The 26,237-nt window shown below is 33.6% G+C and overlaps 1 protein-coding gene across 3 annotated transcripts in view; it reads right to left on the bottom strand.

The window, feature by feature from the left end:
• The window catches only part of COL25A1 (collagen type XXV alpha 1 chain), a 528,728-nt gene that overhangs the window by 134,116 nt on the left and 368,375 nt on the right, over positions 1–26,237 (bottom strand). For all 3 annotated transcript variants that reach the window (XM_031943399.1, XM_031943400.1, XM_031943401.1), the window contains exons 8-10: positions 17,343–17,414; positions 16,281–16,388; positions 13,919–13,954 (exon numbers count right to left, since the gene is read on the bottom strand). In XM_031943399.1, the coding sequence (XP_031799259.1) occupies positions 13,919–13,954; positions 16,281–16,388; positions 17,343–17,414 (216 nt within the window). The remainder of the gene's footprint in view (positions 1–13,918; positions 13,955–16,280; positions 16,389–17,342; positions 17,415–26,237) is intronic.

Raw genomic sequence — 26,237 nt, 5'->3', positions numbered from 1 at the left:
TGGAAGAACTGGAAGTTGGAATTAGGTCTTATGACTAAGTTCAGCACTACTGAACTGCATTGCTTTAGTTTACAGAAGATGTCTTTGGAGGAGAAATCAAGCTTCTTGTTAAAGGACACATAGCTAGTAAGTCTCAGAAACTCATGACAGTATCAGGATTCAAATCCATGTCTTCTCTAGCCATTCTAGACTCTAGTTTCCTCCTTCATAAACGGAACATAAAGTAATAAAGGACATATTACACTTATATAAGACTTTAAGGTTTTCAACATGTATTATTACTCAAAACGATTCTGTGATGTGGGAAATGAAAATATTATCTGTTTCATATAATGGCATAATATCTACATGGATTTAGTTTTTTTTTTTTTTTTTTAACATTCCCTAAAATGTCACCTTAAAAACATTTTTTTTCACAGAAATGCACCAATGTGGTCACATAGGAGTGAATACATATATGCAAAAATATAACAGAATCACAGTTTCAAATATCAGAAGCCATCTCAACCAACTATATATTTTTTTTAAAAAGTGGTCATTTAGTCTCTTTAAAGGTCTTCATTATGACACAATCAACTTTCTCCAGGGTAGGTAGCCCATCCCACTTTTGGATGCTCTTAATATTGGGAATTCTAATCTTAATTCTAGTTCTCTCTCTCTTTATATAAGCCTAATATTATTTCTTTGGAACTTAACCCATTCCTTTTGGTTCTTCCGCCTATGACAAAATTGAACAAACGTGATAACTCTTCACATAATCTGTTTTGGTCTTTTCTTTTCCAGGCTAAATGTCCTCAGTTCCTTCAACTGATTGTTATATAGCAGCTGAGTCAAGGTTTTTCACCTTTCTCATTGCCTTCCTATAGTTTCTTTTTTTAATTTGTCTATTTCTTTTTTTGTTATAGCTTTTTACCTATAGTTTCTTTAATGGGATCAATGTCCCTCCCACATTATGGTCCTCAGGGCTGAAGCCAGATGTGTGTTAAACAGGGTATAAATTCAGTGGGATAATTAACTTCTTAATCTTTGAAGATATGCTTTTTTAATGTAGCAAAATCATTTTTGCTTTGGGGAGTAAGGTTGCCATGTCATATATTCTTGACTAAACCTGAACTTATAGACTAAAATCCCCAGATATTTAAAAAAATAAACTATTGTGTAACCATGCCTCTTCCATCTTTTACTTATGATTTTGATTTTTTAAAAATCATTTCAAACTTTTACCTTTATACTCTTCCTGTTAATTTCACCCCAAAATTTCAAAACTCTCAGATTAAAGAGAAAATATTTCAAACAACAAGAAAAAAACACAATTTAGCCACTATGGAAATACAGTCAGAATTTCACCAGATTTAGCAGCTTCTACTCTAAAAGACTATAGATCTTAGAACATTATATTTTAGAGAGGAAAAGAGCATCCAAGAATAACTTATCCAGCAAAGTTGAATATAATCCTGAATGGAAAAAAAAGGACATTTGAAAAACTGAAAAGCTTTGAAATATTTGTAACATAAAGACCAAAATTCCATGGAAATGTAAAATAAATAAAAACAAAACCTAGGTTAAATCCTGACTCTTCTGACTATTTCTCATATCTCCAAACATCTCTCCCACTGCTTTTCAGTTCAGTTTGTGAGTTGTCTCAGGCCTTCTTCTTGAAGGCAGGAACTATTTTTCTTATATTCTTAGGTATGGAACAGTACCTCTCTATCAACATTATCACTTGAGGATGTCTTCTTGAATCACTTCCTCCATTTATTGTATCTGATTGTGTTTCAATTTGGTATTGAACATGCTTTTGAAAGAAAGAATGCCTTTTGTTTCTAGATGATGAAATCATCTTTAACTTCTCTTTCTAATACTACATTGTGTGTGAGATGGAAAGATGAAGAACTTACAAAATAAGTATTGTATGAATTCCTCCCCTCCTTTTGTTATTTCCCCATGTCCTGTATATGTAGACATATTTACTTGATATTAATCAGTGACATTTATCAATATTTGACATTTATTGGTGTTTAATCCATTAGCTTGACCACTGTTGGCTCAATTATCTAAAGCCTGAAGGCCTAAACCAGAAATCTTCCATTCCAATCTCTCCGGATAACAACAATCAATTAGATGCTCCTCCCCACCTTCAATGCTCTCTTACTTGTGATGTAATCTCTTGTCACAAAATCTTTAAAAGCTGTTCACTGATTCTTTGGCTCTCCTGCTGTGAGTACTTTCACTTCACTCATGGGGCTGGACCATCTGCCTCTCACGAGAAGCTATAATAAAGAAGTTTTATACTTTCTACTTCAAGTGTTCTCTGAGTAGTCAATTTGGATAAAGGTCTTTTACATACCACACAATTGGAAATAGAGGCTTTGTAATAGTATTGGAAAAGAAATTGGCTTTGAAATTAAGAATGGGTTCAAGCCCTATGAGTCACTCATTTCCTACTCTGGATAAGTCACTCAGTTTTCCTAAATTTTCTATTCTTTAGTGCCATTTAAATAGAAAGCACTATTATTTTACATAAAACTACTAACAATACACAAAGACTTACAGAGAGGATATTATCTCCCCCTTGACCTTAGACCAAGAGATAGAATAAGAAGATAATGTATTATTTTCCTATTTTCATTGGGCTTATTTGGAAAATCAAACTTTGGCTCTGAACCAAAATATAAGATTCACTGAGAAAGGCTCTGATGGTATTTGCTGACACATATTTTAAAAACAAATTCAGGACTTAGTCCCTACAATGGGCAATATTGCATGAGATGGTTGCTAAGGAATCCAGCAGTTATATGACTAATATGTATGTGATATTCCCACTAATACTTCAACTAAAACATAATCATAAGATTTTTGCTTTTAAAAATATTTTCTTCATTTAGGGATTATTTCATCCTTTATCTCTCTATCCTCTACAATGTTTTTCATAGCAGATACTTATTAAATACTTATTGATTGAGAAGAGAAAGAAAATTAAGACCGTGTTACTTTTTACTACAAGTTACTAGAAGTGCAAGTTGCTTTGGCCACAAATGAATCCTATGAGTCTGCTTCCTTAGTACTCCACTCTAAATTTGTGCACTCTTCCCAAAAGCACATGTTTATAGCTACTTCCCATATAATGTAATTTTAGTAAATGTCTATATATCAAGCTGATTGTGTCAACTGGCTGACTGAAAAAAAGTACACTTGTAGGGGTTCATGAGTTATAAATTTTAGACTTATGGATTCACAGAATTGAGTTCTAAAATTGCCACTCTCTGAAACATCTAACCTATGAGTGAGAGTGTGAGTTGGAGAAAGTAACTCCCAAAGAAGGCCTATACTGTGTCCACATATGGATCTCTTTTCTATTATTAGGGTTCATATTCCTTGAAGCTTCTTACTTTAACTCTTTGTCTCTTTGCTCCCTACTAATAGATGTGATGTGATAGTAGCTCTAATGCAAAGCACATGTCCAAAAAACTTTATCATAAAATTATATAATGTATCAATTATATATAATGAATATATGTTTTCAAAAAGCTATATACATAAGGAATTAAATCATTGAAAGAGAAACAGTAGTTGTACTGATGTCAAAGAATCAGGGAAAAGGTTATAGTAAGTTGGAAGAGATACATTTGTAGCTGTTATCATTTTTACCTGAAAATCATTTTCCATACAATGTGCTTAACATTTCACATATGCAGAACCCTAAGCTGAATTTTTGTTAACATAAATATGGATGACTTCCATTTTTATTATTTTTTTAAAGGCCTTCAGAAATATGATCAATCTTTGGCCAATCAATGACATGATCAACCAGACCAACCTTTTCAGACTTACTAAAGAGATAACATGCGTAGAAACTTCTTTGCATTTTATTAAAGTTTCCACTCCCTTACTTCTGCTTCTCTTACTTTCTGTGAATACAGCAGCAAATTACTTGATGATGAAGATTAAGGTGGGGAAGAATACAATATAATAGTTCAGAAATTCATTATCTCTAACTGTAGTCTGGTGTAAAATTCTGAGGGCTTGGATTTGACTGAAAACCTATGTATTCGAGATCAAGATTCTGTACTTTAAAAACTCATTATGCATTTCTGAATAAGCACTAAGGCCATGCTGTATGGATTTAGTACCCAGTAGGATTGAAGAAACTGGTTTGTTTGTACTGTGGGTTTTACTTGCAACTTTTTCATCATTTATAACTACTGAAACATATGCCATTATTGAGAAAAAAATAAATCATTGCCTGGCATTCTACTAAATCCAAATAGATTTTTAAGGAAAAATTTCATTTTGTATAATTCTTAACATTTAAACACAAATTCATCACACTAGTGGGTCTTCAAACTTTTAAATCTTTAATTCCTTTGATGTTCCTCAAAACCTTCCTTTATTAAAAAATGTCTACCATTTCATCAGTGAAACATGACAGCATTTTAGAATTGTGGAAAAAAGGAGGACAGGGAAAGAAAGGATGCAACAGATTAAACAAAAGAAAATGAGAAGGCATAGGCAAAAGAAGAAAAGAAAAAAAGGCAAAAAAATGAGGAACTATGATTTTAAATTGTATTAATCCATGCTATCCACACTGCTAAAGAATAGGAGGGTTTTTAATCAGGGGATGGTGAACTAAATTAACCAAATTACACTGAAATAGAATGTTATCAAATGTTTTCATAATTATGATTCAATATAATTGATTTTCTTTATAAATTTAGATATGTTATGTATTTTAAAACATCATTCTGAGAAGGGGCGACTTCCCTAAAAAATCCCCAAAGGGTCCATGACCTCAAAAAAGGGGGTTAAGACCTGATTTAGAATCACTATTAACTGCCATTTCCAAGTCTTATTAAAGAAACTTTCACAATCTCTCTAGCATCTGTTCCCTTCCCTCTGACCAGACTGCCATAGTCTTAAATATTTATCACCTTTAACTTGGATTATTGTTAATTTCAGTGTTTCCCCTCTTCAAATATAGTTGCCAAAATAATCTCCTAATGCTTGGATTTAAGATGGAGTGATCCCTTAAAATCATCTGTGACTTCCAATGTCCTATAAGATGAAATAATAAGGTCTTTAGCTTCACATTCAAGGCTTGCCGTAATTGGGCTCTTAAGTTTACCATTTAGTCTTACACTTTGTTTTATTTTATACTGCTCTCCCTATACTCTCATACTGCTCTGATCTGTTTCTTGATTTTGTCCCACTTTTTCTTCTTTCTGTATATTCTTATAGACTATTCACTACATTTGGAATCTAGAATACCTCTTGTCCTTCCTCTGCCCTTCATCCTCAACAAACAAATATTCATTCTCTAGGTGTGCATCTTCTCCCCTTCAGCTATTTCAATTTCTTCTATGAAGCCTTTTCTGTTTTCTTCAACTTAAGTTGATCCTTTTCTAGTCAGACTTTCCTAGAGCATTTAAATTTTACTCCATTCTTATTACATTCTACCTGATATCATCTATATATATATACATACACACACACATATTTTTTCCTATACTTGTTAGAAAGACCTGAGTTTAAATACAAACTCAGATACTAGTTGTGAAAGGTAAGGATAATGATAGAAATTTCTTTCCAAGTTTGTTGTGAAGATCAAATTAAAGAATATTTGTATTAAACATAATAGTCACTCAGTAAATTTTCTGAGAAAGAGATCCTATCACAGGATCCTTGAAAAAAAAAAAAAAAAAAAACTTGTGTGTGAGTAAAGACAAAAAGGATGGAAACTGAATTGAAAAAAAGTACCTCATGAAGTCTTGAAATGAAAACAAATTTTTCCCATAAATTAGGCACATTATCAATCTTAATGCAGCAATCTTTGCTGGAGAAAGGGAGATTTTGGGAAAATGGTTCTCTTGAAGAGCTCAAAAAGAATTTTAAAAATCAAGTAAAAGAGGTAGAAGAAAAATGGAGGAAAGAAATGAGAGGTATGCAGAATTGTGAGAAAAAAATCAACAGCTTGGAAAAGGAAGCACAAAAATACATTGAAGAAAACAACTTATTAAAAAAAGACTTGGAAAAATGGAAAAAATCATATACTAAAAAAAAAAAAAAACTCCTTGGTAAAATGGAAAAAAATCTACTGGACAAAGCAACTCTCCCATTCTCAAAAAATAAGAGCACTGACCATAGAAAGCTACTACGATGACAGGAAAGATCAGAACACAAACTTAGAAGAGGATGGCAGGGCAGCTAGGTGGTGCAGTGGATAGACCACCAGCCCTGAATTCAGGAGAACCTGAGTTTAAATTTGGTCTCAGATACTTAACACTTCCTAGCTGTGTGATCCTGGGCAAGTCAATTAACCCCAATTGCCTCAGGAAAAAAAAAGACAATGGAAATGGTAATATGCTTACATGTAAATCTTCAAAAGGGATTATGAAATGGTCTCAAGCTCAAATATCTCTTGGAAGAACTCAAAAAAGAATTCTTGATATCTCATTGAATCATTTGCTTACCCTTATCCAATTACAATTTTAAATGAATTAATTTCTTCACTTAGCTTTTTTATCTCCTTTTCCCCTTTTGTGTGTTTTGTTACTCCAAAATTCATTTTCCTTGATTTCTGAGGGAAACTGAAGAGCTGGGGCAATTTCCTGGCTTCTCTCTGCTATCTTGGTTGCACCTCCCAAAGCCACTAGAGTATTAAAATATCTGAAATAAATTGGCATTTTTCTTCTGTTTTCTTTGAGTCATAAGGAAATGTCATAAGGAAAATGATGTCATAAAAAAGTCAGCAGAAAAAATTCGAGTTTGACTCTCTGGAAAAATCCTCTCTCCTGATATTGTGGCATGAGTTTCAAACTAAAAATCAGGAAGTGTGTAAGCTTATCACAGCCTCACCTATAAATTGAAAGTGTGAAACTAGATGATCCCTAAGGTCAGCTCTAGATGTTGATTCTAATCACTGTCAATAGGAATACAAGGTCATCAATCAATGTTGTAGTGTAAAAAGAATTAGGCTAAGACCCAAGAAGACCTGCATTCAAATCTTTCCTTTGACACTAGTTCAAAACACTTGATATCTTGGAACTTTAGTTCTTTAATTTGTAAAATGGGAATGGTTGGATTACATAATCACTGAGGTGCCTTCAAAGCTCATGTCCAGCTCTTTGTGATACTATTTGGAGTTTTCTTGGGATGGCTTGCTATTTCCTTTTTCCAGCTTATTGTACAGAGAAGGAAATTGAGTCAAACAGGGTTAGTGATTAGACACAAAGCTAACGTCTGGGGCCAGAGTTTAATTCAGGAAGATAAAACTTCCTGACTCCAGACCTACCACTCTATCTTCTATGCCAGTAATTGCCTAATAAAAATAATAACTAACATTCTGAGAGCACTATGATGCCAGATGATAGCTAATCACTTTACAACTGTCATCTCTTGATCTTTACTATGATCCTGGAAGGTAAGTGCTATTACTGCTCCTCTAGGAGGTCTTTCCCAAAATCCCTAGTTGTTAGTCCCTCCTGCCCCCAGCTCTCATCTAACCCTTGAATATGCATACTTTATTGATATCTAAATATCTATTTCCCTCAAATAGAATGTCATTGAGACCAAGATACAATGCCATTTTTGCACCCCCAGTACCTAAATTCTTAGCAAGTCAGGCTGAATTATAAAAATGCTATTGACATACAAGCTGTCATGAATAAATTTTTATGTAAATCAATATTTGTCTATAATTGATTCCAGAAAGAATATTTAAACACTATCCAACATATGTTGAGTGCTCTGAATTTTAAAAGTACTTTGCCATGATTTATCTCCTCTGATTCTTCCAGTAATTCCAGTAATAAAAAGTGGGTATAGTGGATATCATCATCATTACAAACTAATAGAAAAGTGAGATTTTCCCTTTCATCTTAAGGGTAATGGTTTTTGGCTTCTTTCAAAGTGAAGAGAAGCAACATATTTGAAAGGCAAGATAATTCAACTATCTCTCCAGCTGGGATTGACCATATTAGGGAATTTATTGGGTCTGAAGAGTTAAAAAGAAGAGGAAAGAGACTGTGGGGGGAAGAATATGCCTTATATCACCTTCAACTGAGAGAGTTCCTTGGAGGCATGGGGCATTAGAGCACACCAAGATGCGAATCCATTTAGGAATAAATTGAGCAGTTATATTTAATGACATTTCTACTTGAAATGATATCCAGCCAGGGATTGTAAGGAGATAGAATTAAGCTAGTTGTCATTCATATATTATATTCTAGGCAGTATGTATAAAATCAAGGAAAGTGGAACGTGATATTTGTGCTAATCTGTTTCTTTGCCTCATAAACTCATAAGACGTTGCATCGTACATGCAAAATCTATGCATCAATAAAATTATGAATAGGACTAGGTAACTAGCTAGAAGTATTCTCCCATTTTCTCCCACTTCTCACAAATTGGTTTTTCTCACTTCTCCTTTTACGCTTGACCTTATGTTTTCCTGCTTTAATGTTTCTCAAGCTATTATCCCAATTAATCTCATAATCAGGCAGTAAAGTGATGCAAACACATCTGTAGTTAGGAAGACTCATTTTTTTCTGAATTCAAATTTGACCTCAGAATTCAAATTTGACCTCAGACCTTACTATCGTGTGTGACACTGGAAAAGCAGTTTGCCTCATTTTTCTCATCTGTAGAATGAGCAGCCACTCTATAGTGTCTTTGCCAAGAAAACACCAAAAAGAGTCACGAAGAGTCAGACTCAATTGAAAAATGAATGAACAACAAAATCTCACAACCCCTTGTCCTTCAATTATTCCTGTCCGGGGAACAAGTAAGTTTTAATGCATAAAGTAAAAAAGTGGATCTGATTTTACTAATTAGAAATTCATAGTACATAATCTCATATGGTTCCTTGTTGCTGCTTGATAATCTTTCTAGTCTAACCTTGCTGACTTCTTAAATCTTTCTCCAAATCTCTAGTTGTGAATGATTCCTTCTCTCCCCTCACCACTTACTGCTGAAGACTTACTTTCCTCCCCTCGGAGAAGTCTGAGAACGTCTTCCATGGAATCCCTCAGGTACTTTTCTCAATTCTTTGAATTATGTCAGTATTACTGTTCTCATTCTCCTTTGTTGAATGATTCCTCACAAAGACTCAACTCTTTTATCCATTCCATTCTGTTTTCTTCTCAAGGAACTCACAACTCCTATTTATTTCTATCTTTTTCTAAATACTTTGCATTTATCTACAAATATACCCAAACCTTCATAATCCTTTAAAAAAAAAAGAAAAAGAGAAAGAACAGGGGAAAAAAAACTTTTCTTCAATTCTTTTATACCATACAACTAAAAATTCATTCATTCTTTTTTTTTTCTTTTTGGCTGATTTTCTCAAAAAAATTCTCTTCCTCAATAATTAATCTTTACTCATTTCTTTGCAATCAGGAGTCTACCCCTACTAAAACTGTTATGACATTATTGATGACCAAGTAAATTTCAAACAGTGGCTTTTTGGAATTCCTAATCTTCATTGGAGTGTTAGTTTTTGACACTATTTACCACCCTCCCCTTACTGGACACTCTGCTCTCTTGAAATCAGAGGTATCTCCTTTTACTAGTTCTCCTCCCATCTTTATAACTGATTAGGATTTGAACCTAGGTCTCTCCTAATTTCAAGTTTGGCACTCTTGCTATTACTATCTCTAAGTAGGTGTAATAAATGTCATCACATCATCTTATTAAATGGCATCACATTGTAGTAATAGAGCAGTATCAAAAAGAAGGCTTTACAGTCTAAGAAACTGTAAGATGTAATATTGGTGAAAGTCAGTTAGAGAAGAATCTTTTCAGTGTAACTCAGAATGTTCCACAGAGAGCTAGTCAAAGTCAAGCCAAAGAAATGAATCACTCTCAATAATTTGAGAATTTAAGTTATATTGAGCTCTATGTTTACATGAGGAAGTGTGGCAATAATAAAAATCACCACCACCACCACCACCACAATAATAATAACACAAACTTATATAACTCTAAGATTTACAACAAAGAAATTTTCAAGTGTAATTATCTTTATTTGACACCTTGACACTTCTCTGGGTAGCTATAAAATGAAAAGATTAGATTAAATTGGGCTTTCTTTGTGTCATGTATTCCTTGGCAGTCTTGTGATGTCTATAATGTCTCAGAATAATGTTTTCAAATTCATAAAACTGGATATATGGGAGTACAAAGGAAATTAATTATATTAGATTGTGGTTGTTGATTTTTTTTTAACTTCATAGATTATAGATTAAGATGTTCTGGACAAACTCTAAGAATCCTTTCAGTGTTAAAATTCTGTGATGCCATCTATCCTTTGAGGAGATATCCTTTTAATTATCATTGATATAAAATCTTAAGAAAAAATATTTATTTTTACTATTTAAATTACAACTCAGTATGCCACCAAAGCCTTAAGATTTAAGGAATTTAAGAGTGCATTAAGGTTTTTGAAACTCTTTGTATAACTACCTCTAAAATCTATATCTAAATCTGTATAATCTGTATAATAAGTTCTTAACTTGCTTAAGCAGATACCCAAATATTAAATAGACTTCACTTGATGGGGGAAAAATTACATCTTTATTTTCACAACTCTCTAACTGAAAGCTAATATTTACTTCAGCTCTGAATACTTGAGAAGTACGTTGTTCTGAGTAAAAGTTCATAGGTACCCCCCTTCTTGTGCTTCAAAACTGTGATTTAGCTGCAGTCTCACTTGGCATCTCCATTAAACACCTGCAGTCTTCTTACTCTGGAACTTTGATCAATTCAAATGGCCTTCTCACTCTGGAACATTTCTTCACCATCCTACTTGTGAGTTCGTCTCAAATAGGAGAAGGAGCTGGCTTGGATTTATATTCCCAGCACAGTAAGTGCTTTAAAAATGCCTACTACTTTCACCAGTTTGACAAAGGGGTTCTTGGCAAAATTTTTAAGAGCCCTTGTACCCTTAGATTCTTGTTCCTGATAATATTTTTCATTTCTGCTTTATCTTAATAGGATCCAATACATTATTTGAACCCCTAAATTTTGATGTGGATTTTTTTTCTACATCATAATAGACATTTTGTAACCATAATATACAAGTTTTACAAGGCAAATTTATAAGGCAACAATTTTTAAAATTATAGACAAACAAAAAAGGACACAACTACTTCACATATTAGGAGCCCACAGAGAGAACTAGCTTTGAGGCCTTGAACAAGTCACTTGATCTCTTATTGCCCTTACACAACTATAAATTACAAAAGAATTATCATCTTTTTAATGGAGGTAGTTTTCACCAGGAATTTCCAGCATCAATTAAATCATAAGTCTGGAATTTAAAAGAAAAAAAAAATTCTAGCTATCCACACCTGTGGTGGAATTTCACACCTCTTCAAGGAAATGGCAACCATATTTGAATTTAATTTATTTTACAAAAAAAAAAACTGTGAAAACAAATTGTGTCTCCTATTCCCTCCTGTGTAATTCTTTCTCCTGTGTGTCTATACCTTGGCTTTCTTACTCTCCTTCTCCAGATTTTTTTTAAACCACCTCTTTAACAAGAGGAAACCACCTCTTCTTGTTCCCCTCATCTCTCACTTATTTCTCTTCTCTTTAACAGACTATAATATGGAACTGCAAGATCTCATTGGTATGTTTTGTACTTTTATGATCATTATTCCTAAATCAACAGCAAGAGAACTAGGCTTGCATTAGAAAAAAATGAGTCTTTTTATAAGTATACAAGCCATTTTGGTCATCACAAAATTATTTGTAATGTAGAAATTCGAGGACATGTCTGAAATGAAATCATGTCTGAATATCTATTCCAGCATGGAGACTGCTAATTTAGCATTTGAATCTACTGAGGACTATTCACAGAAATTATCTTATCCTAGTTATCTTCTTTTTCTCCTCTAAAACAGAATTTCTTTTTTTAGGCTTTGTTCTTTATTTAATATTTTGCCATTAAATATTCAAAACAAAAATAATTTTTTTAATATTTGTTTCTAAAATTTTTGAGTAAAGATTCTCCCCTTTATTCCCACTCATAATTAAGAAACTACTTGTAAAATTATGCAAAATATTTCCAAGGTCAAGGTATGAAAATAAAACATACATCTCCTATCCTCAAGAAAAATTAAGTTTAAAAGAGACAGAGAGAGAGGCAAAAGGAGAAAGAGGGAGAAAGAGAGAGAGAGAGAGAGAGAGAGAATGAGAATGAGAATGCTTCAATCTATACACAATCAGTTCCTTCTCTGGGTATGGATAGGATTTTTCATCATAAGTCCTTCAGAGTAGTCATGGATAATTGTACTACTGAGAATAGCAAAGTTATTCATAGCTGGTCATCCCAGAACATTGCTATTATTTTGTACTTAGTACATTTCACTTTGCTTGAGTTCATGGAAAACTTTCCAGTGTTTTTTTCTTAAAGGAGAGCATCCTGCTCATCATTTCCCATAGAACAATAATATTCCACCATAAACACACACCATAGTTTATTGAACCATTCCCCAATTGATGGGTATTCCCTCAATTTCGAATATTTTTGCCCTGACAAGAGAGCTGCTGTGAATATTGTTTGTATATATAGGTCATTTTAAAAAAATCTCTTTTGGTATTCATGCCAAGTAGTGGTGTTGTTAGGTCAAAAAATATGCATGAATTTATAACCCTTTGGGCACAAATCATATCTTTTGATCATTTATCAATTAGGACATGGCTCTTATTTTTTTTTTTTTTAATAAATTTACTCTGCTTCCTCTATGTTTGAAAAATGAGGCCTTATCAGAGAAACTTCCTTTGAAATTCTTTTTACAATTACTATTGCTAACTGTATTTCCCTCCATTTATTCTCTTCTTTCACTCTGTCCCTCCTCAAAAGTGTTTGCTACTGGATCACTCCCTCGCCCAATATGCCCTCTCTTTTATCACTATTCGCCCCTTTCCATATCCCATTCTCCTATTTTCCTGAAGGATAAGATAGATTTCCATATCTCTACTGAGTAGGTATGTTATTTCCTTTTTGTTAGACATTTTATGTGTAGCAGAGGTGATTCCATGGAATGTAACAGGGATTCTGGTTCTATGGGAATGGGGATGTACTGTGGTTTCTTGCTTTTTAAAAGACAAAAGGGGTGGATAGCTAATGTTCAACCAATCTCCTCCATCCAAAGTCTTGGTGTCAGGTTGCTCATGCACTTGTTTGTTTAGATAACAAAATTTCCAAACATATACACTATATATACATATATGTGTATATGTATATGTACATATTGTATATGTATGTGTACATGTATATGTGTTTATAATATATGCTTGTAAACACATCCATAATAAACTATAGACTAACAAGCATTAACTAAGCACTGTGCTACATACTGGGGATACAAATAGATATGTATGTGAGGGTATATATTGTATATATATATATATTTGTATATACATTTATATATATATGCATATATATTCCTCTAAGAAAACAAAACAAAATAGCCTTTTATTTTATTATATGCTATCATGTTTGTCATTTGCTTTATTTTATATATGACTTATGCTCACTAGTTTATAACCTCCTTGTGAGAGTTTATGCTACTTTTAAAAACTTCATGGTCTCCAGAACATAGTTGCTCTTGATTGAATTTCACAAAAGAGTCATTTTGATTTCCAATGATTTTTCTTTTTTTGACTTATCACTGGCCAATAGACAACTTTTATCTTGCTACATTTAAAAACTGCAAACTTCAAAGGACTATTCACATGCAGGAAAAAATATCATATTCTCCAATTGATTTTTTCTTAAACTACAAGCTTTTCAAGACCAGGTTGAAGAACAACTGTGCAAGGTTATATTCATAATAATAATGCTGCTCATTAAGTTACTGTTGAAATATTTTAGTTTTCAGAAATTTTTAGAATGGGAAAAATCTGAAATACTTGCCATTAAGCCTTGTTCTCCTGGTTTTCCTGGTTCACCCTTAAAAAGGAATTTAAAAATCAATAATATTAGTGTTACACATTAAATGTATAGTTCATGTCCCTATTCAGTAATGATGTTTCAACAACCATTGAAGCACAACAAAGCAAACAGTCATTGATGTACATGTGGCAACCATATGAAATACATTTTTTTCCTGATTGCACTACTTTCTAAAATACTCTAATTGCAAATACAGAAACATTGCTCTTAAAAGAGTTACTTTAAAATCATACTGTAAAACCATAGGTAAAAATCAATCCTTTAATTTAACAAAAAGCACAATTTCCATACAAGATCATCTTTAGAGTTGTGAATGGGTTAAATGATAAGTCAGAGACGGAATGACCAAGTAATAGGCTAATGCAATGGGACCCAATGCTAGCAATGCTATTAAAAATTACAACTACATCAAGACTTTTGGGACATATTATATAATTGCATTTATACACTATTTCTATTCTGATGCCTCATCAGTTTGAAGAAGTAATCTCTGCAGGGATATAGAAAAATCCAAACTCTGGTATACCCTACCACTAAGCTTTTAGGGTTTTCAAAATGGTCTGATCACAGAATATAGATGTCATTCAAGAACCAATCTAGTTAAAAGTTAGAAAAAACCTTTATCAGAAAACTGGTCTTAAGATGATAAATTTTCAGTCCATGACAACTCACAATAACTGTTTATCAAGGTGAGAAGAGAGATGTAATGGAGGGACTTAGCAATTATGAATTCTAATACTAAAAAATTAGAACAATATTCTATTCAATGAGAAGTCAGATTGGTAACCTCCATCATTAGAAAAAAAAGTTGCAAATTTAGGCACAAAAAAGCTATAATAATAAATAAAACAAAAGAAAAGAAATTCTTTTCTGAGGAAAATTTATCAATTTTTTAACTAAATTAAATCTGAGCCCATAATAAAATTTCTATTTAAATTTATGGAATTTGCAAATAGCTGTTTGGGTTTATGAAATGTGTAAGGAGTTCCTATCTTAATACATTCGTTGCAATAATAACAATTTATATTTCTATGTTACTTTAAGATCACAAAGAGCTTTCCTATTTATTGCACCTTTATATAAGGTTAAAACAAATTTTTTTTTATAGTAGATAATCTTCTCTTCCCTCTTTGTCCTCATTTCTTAACAATTCTTCAATGGAATTTAATTCCTAATACAGCCTTAGAAGGTATAGCATGAGATCGATATAGTTAAACAAAAAAGGGAAGCTATTTGAAAAGATATTTATTATATTTAGAGCAAGAAGGGAATTGAAGGAGAAGGGAAGATCTAACCTTATTGAATAAATATAAAAACCAAGGCCCAGAAAAGTAACTTATTCAAAACCACACAAATATTAAGTGTGACCAGACTCCTAAACTATCACTTTGCATAATTCACATGACCTTCCTAATAGCAAAGCACCAAAGAATATACAATTTACAAAAATGAAGTTTCTTTAGATGATGACCCATTTGGAGCATCATTCTGAGAAAAATGAATCATAAGAATCGAGCTTTTAAAATTGTGAATTTTTCCTTCTAATGGCAGAGTAACTTCACTAGTACTATCCCTTGGGCTACTCACCATATTCTAAAAGTGAATTTTTAATAGAATTACATGAAAGAATTAACAGTATCATTAAGCATGGGAAATAGCATTCATAAGAAAATTTGTTCATAATTTTTGGATTAGACTTAAAATTTAAAAAAATAATAAGGCACACAACTAAACAAACTTCCACTTGATTCATTTGTAGTTCATGATGAACAATGGTATAATGGAATTTTAAAAAATCATTTATCACTTAACAACATGGTATACAAGTGTCCCCAAAGTCTTAATGATTTTAAGCAACAGTACTAAGATTTGGGGACCACTCTATGTTTTTCATTGTTGTATTTTCATTGCTAGACAGACTTCTAGGACCATACTTTATACCATACAAGTCTAGTTCATTCTCAGCTATGGGAAGACAGACATTGAAACATGTAGCTCACCATTCCTTCTCAAACCTGATCTGGTAGAACTCCAAATCAGTTGCTGCCCCATCTCTGCACTCACTCTGATTCCTACTGAGGCCACCAAGGAAAAGAAGGCTGTGGCTGGCAGCAGCACCTGGCTTCTGCTCTACTTAGAGATTTTTCAATTATACATCTTAATCATTCCTCTTCTTCCCATCATATATCCCCACAACCTGAACCTTATCCCATGCCCAGGTCTAATGATTATCAGGAATGCTTTAGAGAAATTAGAAAAAATCACTCCTCATAAAAATTTTGGGAATTTGTGATTCAAAAAGCAAAAAGAGATAGCAACTCACAGGTACTCCTGGCATCCCCCGGGGACCATCTTTCCCTGTGTCCCCAGGAGGCCCTCTGGGTCCTGGTGGGCCAGGAGGTCCAGGAGGCCCAGCTTGTCCTTGGTCACCCTACAATGAAGAAATGAAGAGATACACAAATGATCATACAGGACACAATGTGCTGAAGCATCTTTCAATCATTCTTTAAAAATTTGCTTTCTCAACTACCTTTTGGCTCAAATGATTCACAAAACCAAATGGTGAAAAGAATCCTAGAGGGACATAAAATAGGCATACCTGCTAGCCACTTGCCTGACCACAGGAAGGACATATTTCATACAATATAAGCTGACTTGGTGCAGAAAAAGAGAGAGGTACTCAAGTGACCCTGGGAACAGTATTACATCATAATCACTTTGCTTGAAAGCAAAGTTATCTACTCCTTTGGAATAAGTCCACAAGAACAATGCTGCATCAGCTTGTTTTTAATTTTATACTTTACTTATAGTGTCAATAAAACAAATAGTTGGACTTGCACTTTAGACAGATGCATTTCATAGTTAGGTAATCGATAAATAACACACACAAGCATCTTTCCTTAAAAATATTAAGTCATTTTTAGCTTAGTTCAGAATGGCTTCTTAATTTCTAATACGTCTCTTACTGACTTAAATTGTAATAAATAAACTATGGAGAAAAAAAGAAAAGAAAGGAAAAAAATGGTAAAATCTTTTAATTTCTTTTAATTTTTCTTTGAAAACTCAACAGTATCATAGGATGATAGGTTTGAGATTGGGAAGGATCTTGGAGGAAACTGAGGATCAATTAAATGACCTGACCAAAGTCACAGTTATTATGAGACTGAATTGATATCTGAACCCAGGTGCCCTGCTCCAAAAGCAAGCTCTTTCCATAGTGCAACATCTTTCATCTTACAAATATTCTACAAATACAGCTTATTAAAATTATTTTCCTTTGGAATGTTTTCAAGACAACACTCCACCATTAAGAGATGTAATATAAGCATGCAGAGTAATAATTAAAAGTAAAGAAGAAACAGACTTTAGACAGATGCAGCACTACCTTAATGAGGCGGCGTTTAATGAGCTGCTGATCAGCAGAGAGAAACCCATGATTGATTTTAGGAAACACCATCTGATCAGGCAGTTGAGGTCAAAGGTTGAAGTTCAGAGGTGAGAGAGTTGAGGAATAGACATCAGAAGGCCCAAGAAAGAAAGAAAGATACAAGCATTAGACTTATCAAAACTAATAATAGGAGAAAAAAAGAACCAGTATTTGTGTCTTACACTAGAACCCCAGCCTGATTGTTGAAAAGAATAAAGCTATGGAGCATGGTCATAAGATTAAGTTTTTAAATGCAAAAAAAAATTTTTTTTTAAAACAGTTTAGTCCAGAGATGTTAGGATTGTTTTGTTTTGTTTTAAATCGGTTTTATCCCACAGCTCCAGATGCTCTTCTTTGCTTTTCTACAAGTAGAGGTTCTAAGGACAAAGTACCAGTTCAATTTTTCAGCCAGGATTTTCAACCAGCATAATGTTGCATGAACTCTTTTGCCATTTTAATGATGACCGAAAGCCAAAAGCTCTTACAATAGTTTAATCATCTGGGTGTTAGAACACACAGATAAGAACACTGCCACAAAATTAGGACTGAATAAAAATGTAGGGTATTCAAAGATCACTTTACTCATAACGAGTTATTTAAGATGAATCTTCATCTAAGAAAATTTTATTTTAAAAACTTGGAATAAAATCTCCACGAGGCAACATGCATTGATAGCTTTTACTCCCAGAGACAGATGAAGTAACTGACTTTCAAGAGCCCAGTTAACTGTCTGCACACACTCTTATGCTGATTGAGGAACCTGACTGAACAGGCATATATTCAACCACAAACCTTGACGGTGAGTATCTGATTACTGTGCAGAGCCGCAACTGTGGGGAAGCCTGGCAGACCCTACAGATACAGCATGGGCACCAAAACAACATAACAGAAACCATCACACAAACATTGCACTAATGGACAAACAGAACAAGCAATATGCCCAATGGGGCATATGGACTACTACTAGCTTCATTTATTATGAGGCAAACAAAATTTAATACAAGCTCTTCTTCAATTGGTATAGAAAAATCAGAAAGAGACTCCTTACACTGATCATTTGATGGGAATCAGATTTGCTGTAAATAGTCTGTGGCCCTTACTGAACAGTTTTCTAGAATTCTAATAGCAGAAGGTTTTCCACTCAAAGACACAGAGCATACAATCCACACATCCATTTTGTAAAAATGGACAATAACACACAGTGAACATGGTCAGATTAGAAACAATGCTCAAGACAGACTCAATGAGACTTACATGTTTAGTGTTCCCACCTGTGCTTCAAAATATCCCTCTCATATCATATGATTACTCCCAATTCAAATAGCCTGTTTTCTCTTGCTTAAAAAACTGGGAATGCTATCAATGGATTTCATCTATATTGTGAACATGTCTATGGCAAGGTTGGACTTTTATACTCTAGTTAAGTATATGTAATTTTTCAAAAGTCCCATATTTTAAAACAAAATGTTGTTCAGAACCCTAAGTTATGAGAAGAGACTAGATAAAAATTTTGCAGGGACATTCCCCTGAAAAGGATCATAATGGAAAAAAGAGAAATAAACCAGTTTTATGAACTAATAGCACTGGTTCCTCTTTTCTGAAGAACAGACTATTGTAGATATTAAATTGGGTAGACATGAGAGACATTTTTTGCCCTACTCTTACCACCTTTCCAATATTGTGTTCTGCAAAATTGGAGCATTCCAGTTATAATTCCCTCTCCTTATCCTTATTTTTTTTTGTTTAAGTATAATTTATAAATATATTGAATTAAATAGCAAAAAGAACTGCAGATGTCTATGTCCTCCCTTATTTCTCTAAAGGTTCCCACAAGGATAAAAGTTCTCTAGTGTTAGAGACTTTCCTTCTTAGAATTGCCATGTAAGCCATGTCAGCTGGTAGGATGAACCCAGGGGGTAAAAAGGGGCTTGACGACCTCTGAGGCAGGAGGTTGTGTCTTATAGATGTTTCCTTGAGAAGGTGAGGGGTGTGTCCTCTTGCTACATCTTAGGACACAGCACTAAACCCCTTCTGAGGATCCACCTAAGTAGTACCGAGTGGGCTAGGCACCGGATAATCCCAGGGAAGAGTAAATATAAATGACCTGCTTTGCCATAGGCAAAGAGAAGGATGAGGAGAGAAGTAGAGATGGAGAGAGATTCAGGGATGCAGAAAGAGAGATGCAGAGACAGACATACACTTGCTCTTGCTTCTTGCTAACAATTCCTGCTGAGATTACCAATAAAGAAAGGCTGTTTGGCACCTTAACATTGGTCTCATCTTCATGTCTATCCGGGGAAAATTGGTATGTATGGTCCTGGCAATCAGCCTCGGAGGTAGGAGGTTACATTCTAGAGTCTTTATTTTATTGGTTTTCACCCACTTCCCAAGAAATAAAAATCTCTTTTGAGAAACTCAATGGACTTTTGGATGGACAGATAGATACATTTATAAATAGCAACATTATTGTTCTATTTGCCTTTGATTCTTAGCTATTGATGAAGTACTGGCTGGATGGAACCAAAACAAAGGAAATTTATCAGCTTTGACAAATTCCATTCTGATAAGACTGTTGTAGTTCAGTGATTTCTGAGTGACCTGTACCCTCCTTTCATTTTTTCTCTTCCTTAAGCAAAAGCCCTTTAAACATAGATTGTACACAAATATAGATATGCTGAGACTCAGAAAACAGATGTGTACAATTTGCTTTTGTTTTATGGAGGAATATGAGTTTATTAGATGGTAATGTGCCAGCATCTTTACATCTGTGATTCATTAGCCCTATATTACACAAAGTAAGAATTCTATATGTAAACCACAATATTTATGTGACAAAGAATAAAAACAGATACAAACAAGCATAAGAAGGACCAGAAATGTAAGTAATGGTGATAAATCATGTTGCTTTAAATGGGATTATCTAACAAAAATAATTTAAATTTTAAAACATTTTAACATGTGCATGTTAGGCTTTACAAGTATTTTGAAATGGTAATGAATAAGCAAGCTATTTCTCACATTCTTATCTGAATATGACTAAAAAGAAGTGACCACATTTTCTAAAAGTCCATTAAAAAAACTCCAATGTAACAAATTCTGAAATGGGAAGAAGAAAGATAATTGGAATGATGCTTTTCATTTAAAATCCTAAATCAATGAAAACTTCTGTGTCCAGAAGCTGTTTTCAGATGCCTTAATCTTATTACCAAGAAACTTTACACACTTAATACTTATAACTACATTCTGGGGGGCTCACTGAATGAATGGCAGAATAGCTTTAGGAATCTGGCTGAAAGGAAACAAAAATGGGTCAAAATCTGCAACTTCCCACAGACATCCAAAGCTCTCTTTGTTAGTGAGTAAAGAGCTCTGCTTAGACCTGAATATCATGCTGCATTGCATTCAGGTGCACAGTGTATGTAACTGTTTCTCAAGACAGCAGCACATTCTCCTCCTTTGCCCACATCAGAAGAATGAGTAATTTGGGACCAGAAGTCCAAACTAAAGTTGCTAACCTCCCCTTTCCATATACATTCTTTATTTGGCTATTCTTAACCATCTTTTTTTCCACTTAAAGTTTATTTTATATTAATGTTAATGAGATCTCAGATGAAAAAAATGTACATTTTGGACATATAATCAACACTGTGATTTACTCTACTCTGCTCTTTCCTCCCACTCCCCAATCTAAGAGTAGAACAGAGTGAGGGTTTCTAATCACATAGAAGCCGTAACTAGATCATTTGTCTTAAACAAAAATGACAAGTCTCATGAGTTTTCTTGCTTTACTCACTGTACTTAGTTACATTATACTTCATATTCACAGGAAAGGTGGAGGAAAGGGAATGAGGTGGATAAATGCAAATTCTGAGTTAGGTTCATTCCAAAGTACAGCAAGAGGTGATAAGGTCATTAGGGCTGGAAAAAAAAATTCTCTCAGGATTTTCATGACTAGCTCCATATTTAGATCCCCAACATACTTATAAGTTAAAATAGTTCCATATGGATACATTTTTAGGATGAGCTAACAGTAGTGCATACTGAAACTGTTTAAATGTGGATTTACAAGGCTAGCATTAAGATCTTTGTTCTCCCCTGTCATTTCTGAGGTATGTTGTCACCCTGTGAATTATGCTTTTTTATGCAGACATTGTTTTGTTTTATTTTTCTATGTCACAGTACTGTGGTCCAGTCAGAAAGGTTTCACTTAAATGTGGCTAACTTAGATAAATAATAATAATGAATGAATGTAAAAAGATTTATTAAGCACTTACTAGGCGTCAGGTACTATGCTAAGTATTGTGGACATAAATATAAACATTTAGGAGAGTATATGATGACAGAAAATATGGGATGAAAGTTCTGGTTTGAGAAGTCAGAGGGTTAATGAGTTAAGACATAATAGAGTTCATTGACGTGTCTTTTCCACTAATAATGACAATATTGAATTAATTACAGCTTTCAGAAGAAATGGAACAAGGAAGGAAGAGAGCAGAATAATAATTATAAATAATTCACATTTATGTGAATGCTTTTTAGCTTACAAAGAACTATTTTTCCCCATAACATCCATGTGGTTGTACAAATATCATTATCCCCAAGTGACTCGCTGCAAACTCATACTCTTATTAAGTGCTAAAGTTATGACTTAAACACAGGGCATAGTGACCCCAAAACCAATGTGCTTTCCATTACACCCAAAGAGAATAACCCACTTTCCCACAATTAAGGTTTTTCTCCACAGTAATTAGCTACAATCTTTTCCAAATAAGTGAAATGGACATATTCTTTTAGTTTTATATCTCAGAAAACTTGCCTGGTACACAGATGGTTTGGAGTGGGTGTGGGGGAAAAAATACAAGGCTTGGAAAAAGAACACAAAAATAAACCGTTTCATTAAAGCAATTTGCACCCCCCCCCCAAAAAAATGTTTTAAATACTTTAGGAGCCTGTATGCATAAGATGTAATACAACTTTCCATAAGTAATTTTCCTTCTTGAAGCACATGTAATCTCAATAATGCTCACAACACTGTAATAGAAAGAGGCACATATCTTGTCATATCCTCTGGATTGTGATAAAACACTAGCCTGCCTCAGAATGTTGCTGTAGAGACAAACAGTTTATTTAAAAGACTTTGACCTTCTTAAAAGAAATCATTTGCATAGCCACTCCTACACAAAGTTTTCAGAACTTTGGTGGAAAAGATCTTAGGTATGTTAATAAATAGGAAACCTTTTGATTTTTGCATATAGCTCCAGTAAAATAACTGGAAATGTCATGCAAGGCTTAAAAAAACTGACATATTGTTAAATTGTAATATAATGTCTTCCCCTTTCGTGATGGAGAAAACTTTATTTTTTATTGAGGGGAAAGAGAGTGGTACAGAAATTTATTTTCTGTGATTTTTTTTTAAGGGTACATAGGCAGATTGTGAAAGCATCTAGTCTTGAACACAGGTCTTGACTTTAATTCTCTATGCACTTCGTCACACTACCTCTCATGGAAAAACAGTCTATTATTAATTCCTTTTTTAAAGATACTTTTTAACTCCAAAATTCTTTAATGGAGGGCATTCTAGATCTATCCAAATGAAAATAATTTATCAATTTAAAAACACAAGCAATTGGGCAGAATTGACAAATGAACTTTAGAAAGAAACTGAAATATACAGTACCCCAAAATCTGGTGTCAGTTATTCCATTTAATTGGGACCTAGAAATAAGAACATGATGGGAGAAGGTCCAATTTTGAATAAAAAAAGATGATATCTTCTGGTGACCTTCATATTCCTAGGTCATGTGGCCCCACACATTATTGTAAGGTAAGAATTGAAGAAAACAAGCTTTGCTCAGAGGGAGGAAATAGTCTGAACTATCTACTGAATTAGTTTAAAGAAAACCAAGGCAGAGAGGCTTGGATAAGTTAGAATATCCCAAGACATTAAGTATTCAAAAATGGAATTAATGCAGAGGACAAAACTTTTATGGTAAGAGAAAGAGACGAATCTTTCCTAGGCAGGCAGCCATATCAAGAAGAGAAATTTAGAGATGTTGAGACCTCTAAGAAGGGATTAATGAGGTCCTTGTAGATTGGAGGGTCTGCTAGAGAAGTACTTTCTATTGGTTAGAGAATATTACATTCAGAAAGGGGACAGAGAAGCAAATCTAAAAGAAACTGAATTCTGATAGTGTCAATAATCTTAATCTTAAAAGGCTAGACTTTAAATTGGTATCCACTTTAGCAAAATAAGATAGAAAGCAAAGAATTAATAATCAAGGTCATCTCCTATGGTTTTCTATAGAAGATGAAGCTTAATATTTAAGACCAGTGTTAACTTTGAAACCTTTTCCTTTTTATATTATTTTAAACCTCTATATGCTTTCATATAGAAGTGACCTGAATTTTTAAAACTCTTTAAAAATCTAAACAAGGATTGTGCTTGAATTTCAAAGACAGCAGAAAAGGGAAAAAATTAGAAGTGACTTTTTTCTTCCAAAGGTGATCAGATGACTTCCCCAAGACAAAAGAAAGAGTAAACATAGTACGCTTAACTGGTAATCATAGATTCATATATTTAGAGCTGGTAGGAATATCAGAAGTGATCAAATACAACTCTTTCAGTTTGGAAACTGAGGCCCAGAGAATTCAACTTGGCTAGAGTCATGCAACTAGTTAAATGTCAGAAGACAAGTCTTAAATTAAGGACTTCCTCATTTTAAGTCTGGTGTTCTATTCATCACACATAACAGATTCTAGTCTGCACTTTAATACATTTAGGAGTGTGACTTAGGACAAGTAGTTTAAGCTCAAGGAACATCAATTTCCTTTCTTTCTTCCTTTCTTCCTTTCTTTCTCTCTCTCTTTTTCTTCCTTCCTTTTCTTTCTTTTTTATTAAAGCCTCTCTAAAATCATCCTGCTGATCATTTTTTATAGAACAATAATATTCTATAACATTCATAAACCATTAATTATTTAGCTATTCTTAAACTGATGGATATCCACTCATTTTCCAATTTCTTGCCACTACAATTTGCTGCCATAAACATTTTTGCACATGTGGGTCCCTTTCCCTCCTTTGAGATCTTTTTGGGATATAAGCCCAGTAGAAACACTGCTGGATCAAAGGGTATGTACAGTTTGATAACTTTTTGAGCATAGTTCCAAACTGCTCTCCAGAATGGCTGGATCCATTCACAATTCAACCAACAATATACCTAGTGTTCTAGTTTTCCCACATCCCCTCCAACATTGGTCATTATCTTTTCCTGCCATCTTAGCCAATCTGAGAGATATATAGTGGTATCTCAGAGTTGTCTTAATTTGCCTTTCTTTGATCAATAATGATTTATGGAGCACCTTTTCCTATGAGTTCATATAGTTTCAATTTCTTCATCTGAAAATTGTCTGTTGGTTTCCTTTGACCATTTATCAATTGGAGAATGGCTTAAATTCTTATAAATTTGAGTTAATTCTTTATATATTTTAGAATTGGGGCCTTTATCAGAACTCTTACATATAAAAATGTTTTCCCAGTTTACCGCTTCCCTTCTAATCTTGTCCACATTAGTTTTGTGGCACAAAAACTTTTCAACTTAATATAACCAAAATTATCTATTTGGTGTTTAATAATGAGTTCCAGTTCTTTGGTCACAAATTCCTTCATTCTCCACAGATCTGAAAAGTAAACTATCCTATGTTCTTCTAATTTGCTTATAATATCACTCTATGTCTAAATCACAGACCCATTTTGTCCTTACCTTGGTATATGGTGTTAGGTGTGGATCAATGCCTAGTTTCTGCCATAATTTCCTCATCTTCCTTATCCTAAGGATGCTACACCAAGTGAATTCTAAGTTCTCTTCCAAACTCTGATATTCCAGGACTTTGATCCAACTCAAAATATATTAGGTGTCCACTATGTGCAGAATAGTGAGCAAAATATAATACTGAGATAAAATATCATCCTAGTCCTTATAGTGTAGCCTCGTAGTGAGATATAACACTATATGATTATTCATATACATGTAACAATGTAACAAAATTACTCATTTTCTTGGTAAAAGTACATAACAGAGGTATAAGAAAAATGTTACATAAGACCTGGGATGGAGGAATGAAGAAAGGGAGAATTTCCAATAAAGAAATTGGGAGTTTTATCGAAATATATTAGCATTGGAAATTGAAATATATAGCATTGGAGTTGGGCTTTAAGGGATAAATATAGAATTTACCTGGAGAGAGGATTCTTGATAGAGAGAAGATGAGTAAAAGTTTGTTGTTGTTCAATCATTTTTCAGTAATGTCTAACTCTTCATAACCCACATTTAGGGTTTTCTTGGCAAAGATAGTGGAATAGTTTGTCATTTCCTTTCCCAGGTCATTTTACATATGAAGAAACTGAGGCAAACAGGATTAAGCAATTTGTCCAAGATCACACAACTAGTAAGTATCTGAGGACTTCATTTGAACTCAGGAAGATGAATCTTCCTGATTCCATGCCAGGAATCACCCAGTGCATCATCTAGCTACCTGTTCTATCTAGCTGCCTAGGTGGAAAACTAAGGCATGTATGGGGAAGAAAAAATGGTCCAGTTTGACTGAAATGTAGGGTGCATTCGAAGATAAAGATTAGGAGGTAAGATGGAAAAAGGAAGGCTGGCTTTAGATTATGGAAGGCCATGAATGATAAGTAAAACAATCTGAATTTTTCTTAATAGACAATAAGGTTTTGAGCAAAGGAGTTGAAATGATGCTCCTATATGTAATGAAGATAAGTTTAATAACAGGGTAAAGAATGGTTTTGGAGATGGGTAAAGAAAGAAGGCAGGTCTTCAAACCTATTAGATTGAA

Source organism: Sarcophilus harrisii, chromosome 6, assembly GCF_902635505.1.
Source record: "Sarcophilus harrisii chromosome 6, mSarHar1.11, whole genome shotgun sequence".
NCBI classification, from domain to species: Eukaryota; Metazoa; Chordata; class Mammalia; order Dasyuromorphia; family Dasyuridae; genus Sarcophilus; species Sarcophilus harrisii.
This window is presented reverse-complemented; position numbering and strand designations above follow the sequence as displayed.